The 18,544-nt window shown below is 45.0% G+C and overlaps 2 protein-coding genes across 2 annotated transcripts in view; one reads left to right on the top strand and one right to left on the bottom strand.

Moving 5' to 3' along the window:
* Positions 1 to 11,721, top strand: part of T265_03461 (hypothetical protein) — a gene marked incomplete at both ends in the record, with an annotated part of 17,298 nt that extends 5,577 nt beyond the window's left edge. Inside the window, one exon of the mRNA XM_009167961.1 lies at positions 11,605 to 11,721. Coding sequence (XP_009166225.1) covers positions 11,605 to 11,721 — 117 coding nt within the window. The remainder of the gene's footprint in view (positions 1 to 11,604) is intronic.
* Positions 11,626 to 18,544, bottom strand: part of T265_03460 (hypothetical protein) — a gene marked incomplete at both ends in the record, with an annotated part of 17,103 nt that continues 10,184 nt past the window's right edge. Inside the window, 2 exons of the mRNA XM_009167960.1 lie at positions 11,626 to 13,124; positions 13,732 to 13,823. Of these exons, the coding sequence (XP_009166224.1) occupies positions 12,708 to 13,124; positions 13,732 to 13,823 (509 nt within the window). The remainder of the gene's footprint in view (positions 13,125 to 13,731; positions 13,824 to 18,544) is intronic.

The raw sequence follows: 18,544 nt of genomic DNA, 5'->3' as shown, positions 1-18,544 counted from the left end.
CGAAACCGGTTGTGGGCTGTCGAAGAGTTTTCAGTAAACTTGTGCGTAGTTTCCTTTATGAAGATATACTGCGATATCCCGAATATCGTGCCAACTGAATCAAGAGGCGGCCTGTGTGCTGAACATTCAGTTGTAGAATATCATAAACGAGAGAATCAGTTGAGTCTCTCGTGAAAACCAAATTGATTTGCAAATAAGTGTATTTCTCCAGAATTACACTTGTTTATCAGGACATGAGGATTGAAGACGCGCAGTCTCCATTCCAATAAGTAGTCTCTGGTGGAGTGTCCCCTAAGCGTGGGCAAAGGTTGTGTCGATGCAAGAATGACAGATCGAAAGAACTAGCGCACAAGTTTGTTTCATCTCTCGCTGGGCACCCTGGTCCGCGGGAGAGAATCAAACAAGCCAGATGACGTGGATAGAGACACGCGTTCGTTGGACCGGCACATGTTTGCGGTTTTGCCTTCCGCGTCGAACTCCGCCGTTGGAACATAAGTACGCTTTACTCTGAGCCCCGAGCGCAACCAGCCGGACTCACCATGCCCGGTTGAAACCAGAAGGAAGGAGGATGGTTCTAAACCCTAGTCGATGACTTGAAATTTTCAGATCACGTGGGTTGAAATTGTTAGTGTTCGTGGAGGGTAGCCTCGTGATTTTCGCCATTCATAGGATTCACCCAACGCTAACCAGAACCGGTCAACAATTAGTTCGGTCCGTACAACGGTAGCCACACAAATCTCCTTCCTTCCGCTGAATACGGTGGAACGTCTAGGGTTCTAAAGGGATGAAGTGTGCGCGGCATAGGATTCAACGCTAACCAGAACCGGTCAACAATTAGTTCGGTCCGTACAACGGTAGCCACACAAATCTCCTTCCTTCCGCTGAATACGGTGGAACGTCTAGGGTTCTAAAGGGATGAAGTGTGCGCGGAAAATAGCACGAAACACGAGGAGACAATGCAGAACAGATCAATACCTGCTTACCGAAACAGGTGAAAACCAGACCAGCGGGCAAGTAAAGCCAGAGACTTCGTTTGGCGATCCACGTTTAAACGGTACTAATTCCCCAGGAGACTGTGAAGACAGCCTATCACATGCACACATGCACAGAGCTACATATTTGGAGTATGGCCATGTTCAAGGCAAAACGCGTGAACGAATTCGGAATATATACGCAAGTCAATAAAATACCCGCACACAATGACAGGATTGCTTGAGCACTACTCCGGCAAAATGACTTTGGTTCTTACCAAAGCGGGGCCCAAAGAACGTTTCATGATCGAATTTCGATCTGTTTAGAGGCGTGCGCAGTAGGTGCATGGCAGATGATGGTAACCGATAGTCTAATCCTGTTCACTATGTACTTCCTCACTTTATCCACTGGATGCACTTTTGAGTGTTTGGAGAGCAAAAATGAACCCCAAGGTCAGCATTTTCTGAAGGATACTTTTTAGTACTATAATAGTCCTCATTTTCACCAGTTTTTCACTACAAAGTTTTCACCGGAGTATTTCGTAGCCGCTGTTCTTGATCTCTCGTCACTCAAGAGGGTGGTAACTGTCCTGTCCCATGAAAGCGCACCAGCATATCGAATGTCTCAGATGGGTCATACCATTCAACGTTCAGAACCCCATACTAGAAGTCGGAAAGCCTTCAAGGTTCTCTGTACTACACCGAAGATCGCTTAGAATCCTATAATCCATCACTAACCCTCTCTGATATTCAGCTTTTCTGACAAGTTTACCGCCATTGCGTTCGTTAAGTCCCAACATCTTCCCAAAGTAACCCGTATTCGACAACACGTGTACCACACCTTCAACGTACACATACCACCGAGCTCTACAGACAGAATAAGACTAACTTTCAGGTTTCCTGCTCCATAAACCTGTGTATACCTGAAGCTCCCGTTTACACCGTCGGTGATATCTAATCGTCTGGTTCGTCGCCGAGCCACTCTGCCACCAATTCTGCTCATCTGATCGATAAAATCCGGCCACATTAGTGCCAATGTCCTAATTAATCCAAAGCAACCCGCTCATTTCGGCCAAACACATCATCAAGCTGGTGTTGCAATTTTCAGTCGATGAATAACTCTGGTAGACCTACTTTTAGCCCCATTTTGATACTCATTGCTGACTTTATTCTACCATAAGTTGACAGCGAAAATATTCGCCCATTCTACGTCCATAACCAACCTATTGCGACAGGGGCTGACTCACCACCAACCGGCCGCCGTGACCTATAGACTGAAAGACCAATATCTCGACCAAACTTTCGGTCAGTTGTACCCTTAGGTAAAGTACGACTGGGATCAAAAAAATTCTACCACACCATTGGACGAAATGTCACTTACACCACCTCAACATGGAAACTACAGCAAAGTACCTGGAAGATAGCGTTTTTTTTTGAAGGAGTAGACTTTTGTACTTTGTCACTGCTGATACCGAAGAATCCACCAGAAGTCATCACAGGTCGAACAGAGGTAACGGCTGGGGACAAAGTAAACGCCTCAACTGACACTCAGGCTTCTAATAGAGACAATATACTGCTAAGTGAAGATAAATCGTCAAAAAAGGGGAAATAAATTGGGTTAATGTTGTCTTTGTTGTTTTCAACCAAATCTTTCGTGGATTTATCTCTAAATGGTTCTCATCTCTGCCTCTGTCATCACCTGGAACGCGATTCTCAACCTATTCCGAAGAATTAGAGCGGTGATTGCCTCTCGCCTTAACACAGAGCACTTCGGTTGCGATATCACCGAACACTGGACACTCATTCTTTATCGATTTGAGATACTGAGGCTAAAGTGCAAACTGGTGTTCTCCCAAAAATTCCGCAGGAAGATCGAAAAGAAATCAATAATCATTGTACGGATGGCATAATAAGGTTGCGCATTCAGTTGAATAAGAGCGGTGTAAACAGGAGATTCAGTTGGGATTCAGGTGAGTAAAGGCCTAATTGGTATGCAAGTGAGTGAGATCAAGAGCGTTTTCTTACCTGCTCAGGTGTTGTAGTCCAACAAACTCACATCCCACCTACCTAGATGGTGCGTCATTCAACGTCATCCCACTCAAAATCTGCGAGACAGCCCAATGCTGCTTCCGTAACACATTCATTGAAGCAGCATCTGTACATCTGCCCATCAAAAAGTCGCTATTTCTAAAATCGAAATCTCCATCGATCAAATGGCCGTCTCCCAGACTTTTCTTTGATCCTTTCACTGATAACAACAAAAGAAAATAATTATTTTTCAGCTGTGACATCATTTTTTGCTTAGATGCCATCCCAACCGAGGCAAGTTTGTGGACTGCGGCACTGGTAGGTTGCCCAAGACTAGAAAAGAGCAGTCAAGATACCGATGACGGGTTCGAACCAAGGACCTTCCTGTTAGTAAGCTCGTACCTTAACCACTGAGAGCTGGCAATATCCCTCGAACGATTGTCCGTTTTGATGGTGACGATACATATAAACGACCGCTGAATCGCTACATACTTTTCCTGAATTCCAGTTACTTCTGTCCATACTTGAAGCAACCTATTATCATGTACGTCACAGAGCAGACTCAGCGCACGATATCGCCACCTATAGATCAGTCATTTACACCTCTGAAGGAAGCTGTCATCTGGCTCTCGCTCCATACTCTCGAAGTACAAATCCTTCCAAAATAGATCTTCCACTTCATGGGCAAGTCTGTAGCGCCATTCCGTAACCACTGCGCACCAAGATATACGGCAACCCTTTGGTTCAGTCCCACGCACATACTTTTCCCAGGAACCTTGAATGCATGTCTCCTTCGAACCTAGCTTACCACGGTTNTTGGCGCGATATTCAAGATGTTGGAGTATATTTTGTCGACAAAACTTACTACTCACGAAGTTGCTGAAATCTCCTCGATAGGCCACAGCCAGTTCCTCCCTTGTTGGTCGCTGTGCCCATTCAAGCATCGATAGGAGATTTATATGAGGTTCATTTTAGCCTCTGCTTAACACTAAACTCATTCGTAAATGAGTGTAGCTCGCCAATGGCGAACAACTTGTTGCTTGCTTGCCTGATGAGCTCCAAGTGGCTCATCAGGTAGGCGCAGTCCCCCAGTTCCCACCAACCTTATTTTCTACTTGAAACCGAATTGCACCAAATTAGCGAAATACACCAATTTGCAAACCAATTTGGTTTTACGAGAGACTCACCTGGAACCCATCTGAATCTCCCATTTGTCATGCTTTCAGGCAACTGAATCTGCTGCCCCATTTTTCAGTCGATACGATATTCGAGGTATCGCGATACGTGTATATTCGTAATGCACTAATCATAAGGTTGCTGAAACTTTGTCGACAGTCCACGAACAGTTTCGCCCTCCCACTTTGGTCTCATTAGGTAAGCTCAGTCCCCGAGTTTCCGTCAACATTATGTTCTACTTGAAACCCAATCGCACGAAATTAGCAAACTAATTTGGTCTTTCGAGAGACTCACCTGGAACCCAGCTAAATCTCTCGGTTTTGATGTTTCCAGGCAGTTTTGTGGAAAATCCAGCTAGTTAAAATCTGATGTGGGGTAGACATTATTTACGTTGTTACAGGATATCAAATCAGGTCAGGAGTCACAATCATCAAATTATTATTACTTTTAGTATGGAGTGCTAACGGGAAAAACTGGTCCTAGGAAAGTTAGTAGAGTGTTTGGTCAACAATATGGCCGCGTACAGATTGCCTGTGAAGCGATGCAGCTAACGATGTAACGGCGTATACTACTCACGAGGTATGCGAGTAGTCCGTGTTCGTTTGGAAGCTTCACCCCACGAAACCCATGGAACTGCTTTACAGTGTTCATTTACCATTGCGTGATGGTCGATGGATATTCATTAGAGTTCAAGAAGACGTCTGGAATGTTCCGTTTTCAAAAACAATGTGAGTAGTTTCCTTTATGGAAATATACGCGATGTCTCGAATATCGTGCGAACTGAATCATGAGGCGGCCTGTGTGCAGCACATTCAGTTGTAGAATATCATAGACCAGAGATTCAGTTGAGTCTCTCGTGAAAACCAAATTGATTTGCAAGTGAGTGTATTTCTCGAAAACCGTTTAATTTGGGTTCAGGTAGAACATAAAGTTGACGGAAACTCGGGGACTGTGCCTATCTGATGAGCCCGAAGTGGAAAGGCGAAACCGGTTGTGGGTTGTCGAAGAGTTTTCAGCAACCTTGTGCGTAGTTTCCTCTATGAAAATGAGACTTTTACTTTCCTATCCTTGTAACTGGCTGGTTGGTGTCACTAATCGGTGACTTCGCAGCAAGTGGTTATCCTACTCTCACCGATAAATTTAGTAGGCTGAATAATTGATTTGTCTGCGTTAACTTTCCTTGAATCTACCAGGTTTGTCGCTTTGGTTCACTGACGGACGCGCGTGGTAAGATATCATTAAGACTGCTACATGAGTAATGTGTATTGATTGCTTTGTTTGTGTAACCTTTATCGTCACTCGGCTACAGCGTGTGGTGCGATCGGTTAATTGCTTATAGAATTCCGTGGCTGTTGCTAAAGAGAGGGGCTTCGTGTTCGTCCTTCGTACCCTTGTACGTGTACGTCGAGTTGTCTTGATGTCTGTATTGTGCTAAACTATCTGGACGCTCGGATAAACTAAATTAATTCATGTGCCCGTCTTTTCTTCCCGTACAAGATGACTTTCCAGACCGCTGTTTGCACAGAAAACCCTCCAAGTGGTGTCGGAAATTTCAGGTCTCTTACCAAAACTCAAACACGGGAGCCCAAATTCTGTGGTTTTCTGGGAGCAACGCGGTGGTGTTTTAACTGTTTCGGGTAGTTTTTTCACGAGGGACTTGGGTTAAACCGTCTAATGCCTCCGTGAGGGTGCCACCGGTTGAAAACAAGTCAGTGCAGCTTAGTCTGTGACCTTGACAAAGTAAGTGTCTGTTTGCACATACTTTGAAACTGCGATCCGATCGATTTGTGTTCTTCTTAAATTGTTATGTTCAGGATATCTGAGGAGTTACCAACGGCTTTCTCATCTGACGTCACAGTGTAAGCGTAACATTATTACAGTTTGCGAATCCAACGAACTAAAGGTATCGTTTAACCAAAAAAATCTAGAACAGTTTCGACAAATACTCTTATTTGCACACGAATCCGGTCACAGCAGGAGAAAACCCCAGGAAGCCAGCTGGATCTCCCGTTTATGGTTGTTCATCTCAAATAAATATACTACATCAGGACTCCTCGTGTTTCAGTAGGTACGAGAGTCGAGACGTCGCAAAGCGCTGTCTAAATGTAGCACATCACTCATCCGTTTGCGCTTACCGGGTATTCGGGATATCGTGGAACATTTTCTCAAAGGAGCACTACTCACAATGTGTCCGAAAAACACTCCGACAGCCCTCTTCGGAGCTCACCCAAGTTGTAAGAGAAATTCAGCTGGGGTTTAGTTCAATCTTCTTTGAATCCTAATTCGTGCACAGATGAAAGTAGTCTTAGAATTTCGTGCCATTGGGTCCGCAGAGAACACAAAGTTGACTAAAACTCAGTAGATGCTCCTACCTACGATCTAGAAATGGAAGGGAAGAGTCTTCACCCCAATGCTATGAGTAGTATGTTACGTTTAAGCCTGCAATAATGTCGATGCTTTGCTGTTCACACGACATACCTGATAGCACGTGGGTTTTCAGTACAAAACATTGATTCCCCCCTGGATCTTCTCTCGGGCTTCTGTTCAGAAGCATCTTTCCGTAGGCGATTCCACAGTTTGGCCAAATTATGATCTCAAACTGTATCTAGAAGCTGTTGAGTCATTCAGGCTAAGCATAGACACCTCACTTGTCATCTTTGATCCAGTGCCGAATCGCACTTGGATTTGATACAGCTGCTTATACTAGCATAACCCAGAGCGCAGTGAACTTTCCTATTCCATCCTACCGGAAACTGGATTCCCATGTCTAGAGCCAAAAATCAGACCTATAGAATGCGACTTGTGACTGAGCTAATGCAGTAATTCCACTCGAAATTGGACAAGCCTAATGAATCAACACAGACGCAATGAAACCACAACTAAGTGCAATAGACACTTGTAAATGACCGAATCACACAGGTAACCCAACATTTGGAAAAATCCGACTCACCTTCCGTTGTGCGGAACAGTCACAAGTCTGTGACCAAACTATCTACGTTATGCCTACGCTAGCATCCGCTTCACTATCACGTTGTGGTCACGTGGTGGTGCGGCAAACAGTGCTAGTGATTCGATTGGCTAGTGGCGTCCAAGATCACATGACCTTGGACTTACGGCAGAATATCAGCTGTTTTGTCGTCTCACCTACCGAAAACAAATAAAAACCCGAACATGATGCTTAGTTCCAAACAGAAGGAAAATATTTACTGCAAGGGACCAGATTAGTTCTAAGAGTACTATCTCGAATCAAAGCAACTTTTTATGTGCAGACTACATGTTCTCAAACCCAGGCTAGATAGGACAACCGAGCTGGTTGCATTTGGAGGAACGCGATCAGCGTTTTATCATTCGTTGTGGATACTTTCCTATGCGGCTAGTCTGGTGTTAATCGAGCTTAAATTGGCATGCACGTGATAACAATGTCCAATTGGCTATCTGGATGCATCTTGAAGAAAATCTTTCCGAGATGGCTCAAGTGGTTGGAGCGCGAATTTACTGACCGGAAGGCCTGTGGTTCGAACCCGACCTCTGCCTCTCGACTTCCCCTGTCTAGGCTTGGGCAACCTGGCAGTATCCCAGCCCTCGTGCAACCTTCGGATGGCATGGCAGTTAGGCACCGAAAGGGCGCTACAGCTGAACGAACTACTACTCCATTTGGTAGCTAACAAGACTGACAGTGGAAATGACCGTTAAGAAGTGATGAAATTGGTAAGTTGTGGGCTACGGTGTATCAACCGCCGCCATCAAATATCTGCGTCCCAAAGTTCTGACCATTTTCTGGACTACCAGGTGTACATGAGTCCCAGAGTTTGCTACTCCAATGCTCTGTTTACCCAGTAGTAACATTTAGGATACCATTGGACCCCATAACGCCAATAAAGGCCATCTCCCCAAAAGACTTGCCGTCCCCATGAGACCTGGTCTAAAATAACTACAAATTTTCGTCTGATACGAGAATGAACACTGGTTCAAATAACTATTCCTCTTCACGAAAACTCTGGAATGTTGCTTGGAATGAGAAGGTCATAATGGCAAGAGGTCGCGAACCTGGACAGACAAATCGTGCCCTTTTGCGTACTCTTGGACTCGGTCTGCTCTCACCGCGTGTAGAACATGCGATCTTTAGAAAAGTTAGCCTCAAGTCGTCAAACTGTCACTTTTGATGCCACTTACTATTGGAATGCAACAATTTCCGTTCCCCAATCACACAAATTGACAAACTACACGGTCAGAATTCCAGATCGAATGTCGACACCTTGATGTCTCTGTATACACGCTTTGTTCGAATAACCTAGCTGCAGCTACCACAAAGACGTAACACACTTGATTCTTGAACTGGAAGGTGAAGTGAAAGCACAAGTTGAAAAAAATTGATTTTCATAGAACAAATCGTGCTTTTGCATCTAAAAACTTGCAGGTGCAAACGAATTCCTTCCATGCTCATCAGTGCCACTCAAATCAATCAAGGTATGCATATCACTTTACACTTGAGTGACGCGAAGCAGTTAGGGTGTCGTAACCGTTATTTCGGTATCGCTGCACTCATCCGAGCCTTCCTGGAGGCAACCAGACAGCGCAACCGACCAACTTAAATTAATCATGGGGATTTTGCTTTTTTTCAGAACAGTATATGTACATATCACTGTTTACTACTCGAAACCAGTTGGGACGCCCTGGTCAATCCAGGGGTTACCACGAAAGTAAACCCACTATGTGCACTTTGCAACTGAGCTAACAGAATCTATTAACAACGAAGCGGTATCATCTCACGTAAGCAGATGCCTCACAGCTTTTGAGGACATTGCAACCTTTAAGCGGTCAAATTAAACCGCTACACACTGGTCTGGCATTTTCCGTGGACCGGAAGATCCTTATTTTAACTGTGGCGGTAGGAAAACTAAACTAACTATCATTAAGGCTGTCCTGCAATGCAGACCTCACCATTACCCGCACAGGAAATGCACATCAGGATATGGTGCTCCAACATGGCTAGCGAGAAATCAGTTGCAGCGACAGCTAGTATCGGTCTTTCTTGATTGTTGGAAAAGACTAATAGTTGTTTGAGAGACGGCGAGACGGCCCAAGTGGTACGAGCGCGAATTTACTGACTGGAAGGTCCGTGGTTCGAATCCCACTTCCGCCTCTCGACTTCCTTGTCTAGGCTTGGGCAACCTGGCAGTATCCCAGCCCTCGTGCTTCCTTCAAGTGGCATGGCAGCTAGGCACCGGAAGAGTGTTACAGCTGAACGGTTTTGTTTGCGAGTATCGAGGTCAAAATGTTTCATTGTCGATACTCTTTACCCATCAAAGCAGTGACAAGAATTGCTAGTGCAGGACAAAACCGTTTCATTAAAGGGGGCGTCTTTTACGGGAAAACAGTGAGCGAAGGTGCATTTTCAAAACTTTACCCAGCTTAATCGTTGTTCACTCGAAGAAATCAGTAAAATTCAGGGCTTTAGCGAAGCCTAAGTACGAAGGCCACAACTGGTGTGCAGCTACGTTCCACTCCCCTCCCCAGCATGGCGATGACCATGTCAACTCGATTAGTGATGAAACGCTTGGAGATCATTCGCCGACCTCAGCAGTATCCTCAGTGCAATGCTGAGCTCGAGGTAGCTCAGTAGTTAGTGCGCGAACTTACAAAATGGGAGACTCGTGGTTAGAACCCGACCCCAGCATCTCGACTGCTCCTGTGTACACTTGGGCAACCTGAAGTTGTCTCGACCATTGTGCTTCCCTTGGATGGCATGGTAGCTAAGTTCCGAAAGTTTGAACGATCATTATTTATTATTTTCAATGCATTGCTGTGCAGTCAGAAAACTTCAGAAAACTTTAAGCGTTAGTTCATCTCGTGACCGAAATATCAGGTGTTCAAACTGCTAACCGGGGGGTTGCAGATTCGTGATCCCCTGGAGTTTCGTGAAGTACACACTGAGCAATGATCAATGAGCATTCAGCAGCCTCAAGGTACTTTTGGGCTTTTTGACATGGACTGGCTTCACCTGTACGGCCAAGTCTCTGTTAAAATCCCATACTACCAACAACTTTTACACTATTAGACAAAGGTGTTTCAGGCCATAAAATGTGCCTCACTGGTCCGTGGGGGCGTTTTTGCGTGAACTTCAGAGGAATCCACGTTCCGCAGGTTCATCATCATCGTTGTCAGCTGTAACAACCGCGTATTTGTCCTATAGTGGTTGTAGCTGCCACAGTTTCGTCTACCGAAGATATGGGGAGGTGGGGTAGGTAGCTGCGCATTGCAGGAGGGAGATGATAAATTGCTGCATAAGTTCAGCAGTCAGTTGGCGGTCAAGTGGAAGGATTGTGAAGGGAGCTATACATTGAAGGCAATAGCCTTGATGTACGAGCTTTATTAAGGGCGCAACTGGGCCATGTCTGACAATGTCTCTAGCCATTGATGTGGCCCGTCTCGGGGTCTCCATCCAGGAAGACGGCAATGACCAGCGCAGCTGAGTTTGCTGGTATTGAACTTCCACGATGTAGCTGAGTTAATCTGTACAAGCGATGAGTTCAGTCTATGGGGTGGCTCTTTGACGCCCTGAGTCTGACCGACTTAGGTTGCGTATTTACAAAGTCGTAAGTCACCATACTTGTATGTGTAATTATCCCCGTTTAAGGACATTCGAGACTAGGCTATGAATTCGATTTACTTCTTTTTTCTAGACAAAGATCGTACCTGTGAGGTGATTTTGGACTCACAGCACACAGAGTCCAAACCCCGGTCGTATTGGACAGGGGTTCTCCACAAGAAGATCGTTAAAACGAAGGTCCGCTTCTTCTCTTAAGTTTGAACGCTTACTTTGCACCGGTTGACAATAAGTGCACACGAGCTGGTAAGCCTAGTAGTCTTGTATGACAGTTTTCGTGGCGTACATACCCAGTGTGTCTCTTGACCACCTGTTTGTGGCAGTAGTCGATGCCACCTTGTGACTGATGTGGGTAGTCGCCTTGGTGGTGATTGTGGCTTCGCGACGGCGACGTTATCAGTGGCAGTTTTATTGTTAACTTCGTGGGTGCTTCTCCAGGCGGCCGTCTAATCTGCAATCTGGGCGGGTGTGTTCGTTACTTTCGAAGACCGATTTCGTAACTTGCCTGAATTGGTGTTGGGCTTGGCAGAGGTAGTGAATGTTGCGTTATACTGGTACTGTTGATGAACATGTTTGGAATGACGGTGAAACAGTCTGTTTGATGGATGACAGTGATTGGTGTTGGCGGTATTGGGGACAGTGGTGTGAGTTTGGCTGTTAGTCAGATTTAGAGGTTGGTGTTAGGCTCGTGAGTATCTTCAGTTAGAAGTGTTTATATTTAGCAGTGATGGCTTTGAACCCACCGTCCAGCCCCCCAAGTAGTTGACCAAAAAACAAAGTGCAAACAAAGTTATCAAAATCTACTGTTTCACTCTATTTCAGTTCCCGGTGCTCACGTACACACACACACACACACCCATATGTCGCCCATTGAAGACTGCTGTTTCGAAACGGGAAAAAGTGGAAGTGATAGCGATAATGACAGTCCGGAAACAATAGCGGTCTTCCACCCCCTCCCACAAGCACCAAACCACCAATCCAGACCACGAGGGTGGCTGCAGTGGCCAATGGCAAGTCATTGTTAGAAATGGAAATGCTAAACTGTACAGAATTGGAAGAAACCTGAGCTGAGCTGAGTAGAGGAAGATGGGATTATGGGGGAGGGGGGAGAGTATGATCTATCATATTCGACAGTCAATGAAAAACGTTTGCTTGTATGTCACTGTGTGTGTGCGTGCGGGTGTCGTCTGTAACCACGGTAAAAATGTCTGTACAAAAAATAACAGGACTTCAATTCGAAGAGAGAAGGGACAGCAGCAGGGGCAGAAGAAGACAGAATTGTGGACTCGCTTATCTGTGATCAGAGAAATAGGGTTGGTGAGGGCGCCTCTGGCAGTAACGAGGCAGGAAACGGCATAGTAAAAACGGAAAATAACTAGAATTCAGGTAAATTTCAGCAGTTGATGTAGCATGGCTGCATGATCAAGCTACTGAATCAGCAGATGGACGAGAGTCATAAATCGCCTACCCTCACTGCCATATATCACAAGAAGGTCAGGGGAGAACCTGAACGAGTGCATTCCTCAGCAAATTCCAAATTTAACAGAGCGCCAATTTGATTTGTCGTCGTTGTAAACTTGTGGTGCGATTCTTATCCAGAAAGTGGGTTCGGACCTCACTATTCTGACTACACATGTGAATGAGAGTCCCATGAACAGACAGTGAAAAAGACAGAACCACTGGCGACGGAGATGATTAGACATTTGAAGAACACAAGTTAGTTGGAAAGCGGACAGATAGGTGGGTCGCACGAGCAGAAAGACAAGCACACGGTGGCTAGATAGAGATGAAAGACCGTGGGAAATGTGGACTGAGATGCCATTTCACAGACAAAACAGGTGAGAATCTGTAAAAAAAGGGTATGTTTTCTTGAACAGGGAGGGGGAAGAAAGGTAGTAAAATGGCACGGCGCGAGGTCGTACGGCTCACACACCGGCAGTCTCTAATTTCGTCACGTTTGTATCATTATCACAAGGTACTTGAATACTCTGAGGATGACAAATCCCGATACGTCGTTTACTGCGATCTTTCGGGTTTACAAATTCTTCAGGGATAATAGCTTCTGATGGGTTTGTCGCGGGGAATTCGGGTATAGTTATGAGCGTGGAGTCCTGAGATAACAGTGCACCCTTGTTCTGCGGAGCCGCACCCCGGTTATTTCCTTGGAGCCGCCCCGACTGTGAGAGATCACCAGTGGGATGGCTTTCTGGACGCGTATCTATGGGCAGTGGACCTACAGCACCATCGTATGGGCCACCAACCAGCGGCTCACCTTCTGGCACAGGATCCACGATAAAATTACCCTCACCGTGTAACCAGTACGTCGTTTGTTCCCCCTTTCCCTGAGAAGAAAGGTAGAGAACGGCAATAATGAAAACTATCATAAAAGATAACAAAAACATCGAGAATAATTCGCGATAGGTAAGCTGAAGTAATGTTTCTTCTTTGAAAATGAACACTGAAATGGAATGAAACTCAGTGCGGCCATCAATTTGTGATATCTTCCAGTTGAAGGTGTTTCACAAACGCCACCTCACTGCTCGATTAGTGATGATAAAAGTAATTGCTTCTTGCAAAGTCTTTCAAAATCAAGCATCTCGATCGATATCCCACAAATTCCGTTCGTTTTTCAATTTTGCATTTAACAGGATGATACTTTAGTTCCCGGCAGAACCAAATCGATATACAGATGAGCGCTAATTTCGTGCAATTTGGGTTCAAGTATAACGTAAGCTTGACTCGGGGACTGTGCCTACCTGGTGAGCCCCAAAACCAGTTGTGGGAAAACGAAACTTCACGGGAAACTTATGGGTTAGTTTCAAAAGACTACTCGCCATTTCTTGATAGGCCCCAGGCCTTGCAGCCAAGAACCAAAATGAATTATTTTATACTACTGTGCAACAAAAAGTAGTTAAAATGAGTGCCCGGTGGACAGCAGCAAGTGCTTACCTTCATTTCCATCGAACCACGTTTGGTCATGATAAATGACTTGAAAGTTCGTAGCACGTTGAAGGAGGCTTCACTTATATGGATTTTCAGGGCTGCAAACGTTGAAAAGTGTTGATGTATGAGGTGGTATTCGAAGAAAATTAACAAGGAAGAGAAACTGCACCCTCACCGTCGATTACCCCAACTAGAAAATAGGTAATACATGGGATTCGCCGAGTACACCTTGTATGCTGTCGAAACTGTGTAGCCCATCGTCTAAAAATGGAAGGAGGCCTTTTTGAAAATTCCTCAGAACGAATACACGTTTCTCGCTGATCACTTACCATAATATCTCTCGAGTCAACAAACGCTTCCAGGGGAGTTTGTGATACGTACATTCTACATTTGATTAATACTGGTTCCGGCAATTTGATACATTGTATAATTACGAAACTAGACGACTCGCACGCGTCGAATTTGCCAGAAAATTGACAATCTGCTAATCTCTTGGTGAAACAAACGGTCGTTTGTTGTAATAGCGCAGGAAGATGCGAGAACTCCGTACCGTTCAAATGACATTTTCGGGCCTGCCTTTTAAAAAAGTTAATGTCTGCCTCTTTTTTCACATAATAAACTACTCACAAGGTTGCTGAGGACTCTTTGACAGTCCACGACCGGTTTCGCCCTTCTTGGGACCCATCAGTTAGGCGCAGTCTCCGAGTTTCCATCAACCTTATGATCTACTTGAACCCAATTGGACTGTTTTCGAGAAATACACTCATTTGCAAAGCAATTTGGCCTTCACGAGAGACTCAACTGAATCTCTCGTTTATGAGTAGTTGGTGACTAGTTTCCTTTATGAAAATATACTGCGATATATCGAATATCATGAGGCGGCCTGTGTGCAGCACATTCAGTTGTAGAATATCATAAACAAGAGATTCAGTTGGGTCTCTCGTGAAAATCAAATTAATGTCTGTCTGCAGTTAGAATGCTCATCAATATCGGACTTTAGCTCAATAAGTCATGTTCAAAAAGGGAATCCAGAGAAGTACTCACTTGGACGATCCGTGTTGCTTTCGAGGATCTGATGTCAAAACAAACATGGCTACTGACTAACTGTGCAGTCATTTCCACGTTCTCCAAATGCTGAAAAGGATCACACATATTTCTGCTACTAACCTGACATCTAGGAATCCTTCCAGGTACAAAAGACGGAACATGCTTTTAGGACTTCCAAGAAGGCTAAATAATGTCCTGGGGTCACGCATCAGAGTCACGGCGGATCTAAAAAAATCGTTCAGCTGTAGCACCCTTCCGGTGCCCAGCCGCCATGCCACCCGAGGGAAGCAAGAGGGCTGGGACACTACGAGATTGCCCAAACCTAGACACAGAAAGTCGACAGACAGAGGTCGGGTTCGAACCACTGACCCCCGGGTCAGCAAATTCGCGCTCTAACCACTTGGTCCAACTCACCCCGGCGGATTACAGTTCGCACGCCGACGCTTTGGACTGATCACTCGCCTACTTAGATACTTGTACATATCTCCCGAATCAACCTGTTAAAATATCTGATTGTTTGATAAACGTGACGTTGCAACCACATTCGGAGTCAACTACATATTCTTAGTAATATCTGTAATTCACACAATGAACTCATCTAATTTAGTTGATTTTATTCCTAGCTGAAAGTCTCCGTAAATCATGCTAGCTCTTATAAGTGTGAAGTGAGTAATTGGAAACATCACAAGCGAGAGATTCAGTTGGCTTCCGGGTGAGTCTCTCGAAAAACCAAATTAGTTTACAACTGAGTATAGTTCGCTAGTTTTGTGCAATTTGGTTTCAAGTAGAACATAAGGTTGACGAAAAACTCGGGAACTGCGCCTAGCTGATGAGCCCGAAGTGGAAGGGCGAAACGGGTCATGGGCTGTCCTGTCGACGACAGCAATCTTATGTGTAGTGCGTTACGTGTAATTGAGTTCTTAATTTAAAAAGCTTAATTTCAGGCAATTTTGCCTACAGAAAACTGCCTCAAGTTGACGCCGTTTCCTTTTCGGATTTGAGTGCATTCTTTAGCGTATATATTTGAAAATAACTAAAAAAGACATTTAAATGATTAGAAGAAATAATATGGTCTTGTCGGTCAAGTTATGGCGGCACAAATACCGAGCTACTGTTTGCTTAACGCACAAAGCACGTGTTGATCAACCGCGTTTCTTTGAAAACACCCAACTCATGTAAATCTATCAGAATCTTGAGAGTTCTTGCTCGACTCGACCGAATTGTTTTGCAACTCGGTACCTGCTCAATTGGCGAGCTCAGTTAAACCGATGAAGGATCTTTTCAGGCCTTACACTGATGAGATACCATCATCTATCAGATTGTCTGTGCTACCCGCCTCTAAGGGATGCCTTCTTTGCCATAGCTGGTTCGAAGTCTTCCACTCTTGCACCTTGTTCAGATGAGCCACCGTTGACAACGTTTACATCAGGGTCATTCTTGTGGCATTTGTGCGTTTGATAAAGGGAATACATACATCCAAAGTTACCGGGAAAAGACTGGATTTGTTCCACGAAACGTACGTGTTAGAATGAAGTCCCTTTAATAAGCACAGGATTCAAGGAACGCGGTGAACCGTTACCTCAAGTGAGAGGCATCCCTCTGCGAGTTTTTCTCCCAGAAAAACAGACTTCTGTACAGACTTCTACTCAGTCAGCCAGTCAGCAGAGCATTTATGCCTGCAACCGGTTCCCAGGGAACAAGTAGTCGGTACAGACAAGCCAAGTGGTAGATTTTTGATGTCGTGAAACTGTTACGTGCCGCCTGCAAGATTGAGTATACTTTTAACGGTCCGTCCAAATGTGACAAGTGTGCTGAAGCTAGACAGAAAGAACGTTTCCTCGTAGTTGGAAATTAACCCTCTCATTACATCCCTTGTTTTGTGCAAGTGACTTCGTTTTACGTTAGAAGAGGCCGAGAAGAAACGGTCAGCTGTTCCGTTTTTTTGAGCAATAAACAATATGCAGCTAATGGAAGGAACAGTAAAGGAGCGCCCTTCCGTCTCTGGTGAAGTCCACGCGTGGGCAGAATTACTCACACAACTGAGACGTATGAGTTGTCCTCTGACCCGAGTCCCCAACCAACACTCTGTTGATTGTTCCGTGGATTTTGATTTGCCGCAGCTGGAGTGGCTATCAACGTAAAAGCGTCTACTTCGGTGGATAATGAGCAGATACGGACAGATAGAAACGACCACGATTGCGATATCGTCAAGTGATTCCTCTAAACTCACTAGAACCGTCTAAATTATTAATATGGTCTTGTCGGTCAAGTTATGGCGGCACAAATACCGAGCTACTGTTTGCTTAACGCACAAAGCACGTGTTGATCAACCGCGTTTCTTTGAAAACACCCAACTCATGTAAATCTATCAGAATCTTGAGAGTTCTTGCTCGACTCGACCGAATTGTTTTGCAACTCGGTACCTGCTCAATTGGCGAGCTCAGTTAAACCGATGAAGGATCTTTTCAGGCCTTACACTGATGAGATACCATCATCTATCAGATTGTCTGTGCTACCCGCCTCTAAGGGATGCCTTCTTTGCCATAGCTGGTTCGAAGTCTTCCACTCTTGCACCTTGTTCAGATGAGCCACCGTTGACAACGTTTACATCAGGGTCATTCTTGTGGCATTTGTGCGTTTGATAAAGGGAATACATACATCCAAAGTTACCGGGAAAAGACTGGATTTGTTCCACGAAACGTACGTGTTAGAATGAAGTCCCTTTAATAAGCACAGGATTCAAGGAACGCGGTGAACCGTTACCTCAAGTGAGAGGCATCCCTCTGCGAGTTTTTCTTCCAGAAAAACAGACTTCTGTACAGACTTCTACTCAGTCAGCCAGTCAGCAGAGCATTTATGCCTGCAACCGGTTCCCAGGGAACAAGTAGTCGGTACAGACAAGCCAAGTGGTAGATTTTTGATGTCGTGAAACTGTTACGTGCCGCCTGCAAGATTGAGTATACTTTTAACGGTCCGTCCAAATGTGACAAGTGTGCTGAAGCTAGACAGAAAGAACGTTTCCTCGTAGTTGGAAATTAACCCTCTCATTACATCCCTTGTTTTGTGCAAGTGACTTCGTTTTACGTTAGAAGAGGCCGAGAAGAAACGGTCAGCTGTTCCGTTTTTTTGAGCAATAAACAATATGCAGCTAATGGAAGGAACAGTAAAGGAGCGCCCTTCCGTCTCTGGTGAAGTCCACGCGTGGGCAGAATTACTCACACAACTGAGACGTATGAGTTGTCCTCTGACCCGAGTCCCCAACCAACACTCTGTTGATTGTTCCGTGGATTTTGATTTGCCGCAGCTGGAGTGGCTATCAACGTAAAAGCGTCTACTTCGGTGGATAATGAGCAGATACGGACAGATAGAAACGACCACGATTGCGATATCGTCACGTGATTCCTCTAAACTCACTAGAACCGTCTAAATTATTGAACGACCGGAAGGGTGAATACGCACGAGCGATGATGCGTGTTGGTCGGGTAACATCGGGAATACCCGTACTGGTGATTTTTTGAGCTATGAGCTGAATGTTTCCTGAGTAGAAAGATAAACTAACAGAGGGGATTGGTTGTGTTTAAAAGAGCGCCACCTTTCATCCGTCAGTTGCCATTTTGGCAGCCACGGTTGGAGGAAAATTCCACTTGTCAAGTACCTTTTTCGAGAATTAGTTTTGGTTGGTTGTGTAAGAGCGCCACCTTTCATCCGTCAGTTGCCATTTTGGCGGCCACGGTTGGAGGAAAATTCCACTTGTCAAGTACCTTTTTTTTTC

Source organism: Opisthorchis viverrini (assembly GCF_000715545.1).
Source record: "Opisthorchis viverrini unplaced genomic scaffold opera_v5_50, whole genome shotgun sequence".
NCBI classification, from domain to species: domain Eukaryota; kingdom Metazoa; phylum Platyhelminthes; class Trematoda; order Opisthorchiida; family Opisthorchiidae; genus Opisthorchis; species Opisthorchis viverrini.
Note: the sequence above shows the minus strand (reverse complement) of the source record. Positions and strands in the feature narration are given on the sequence as shown.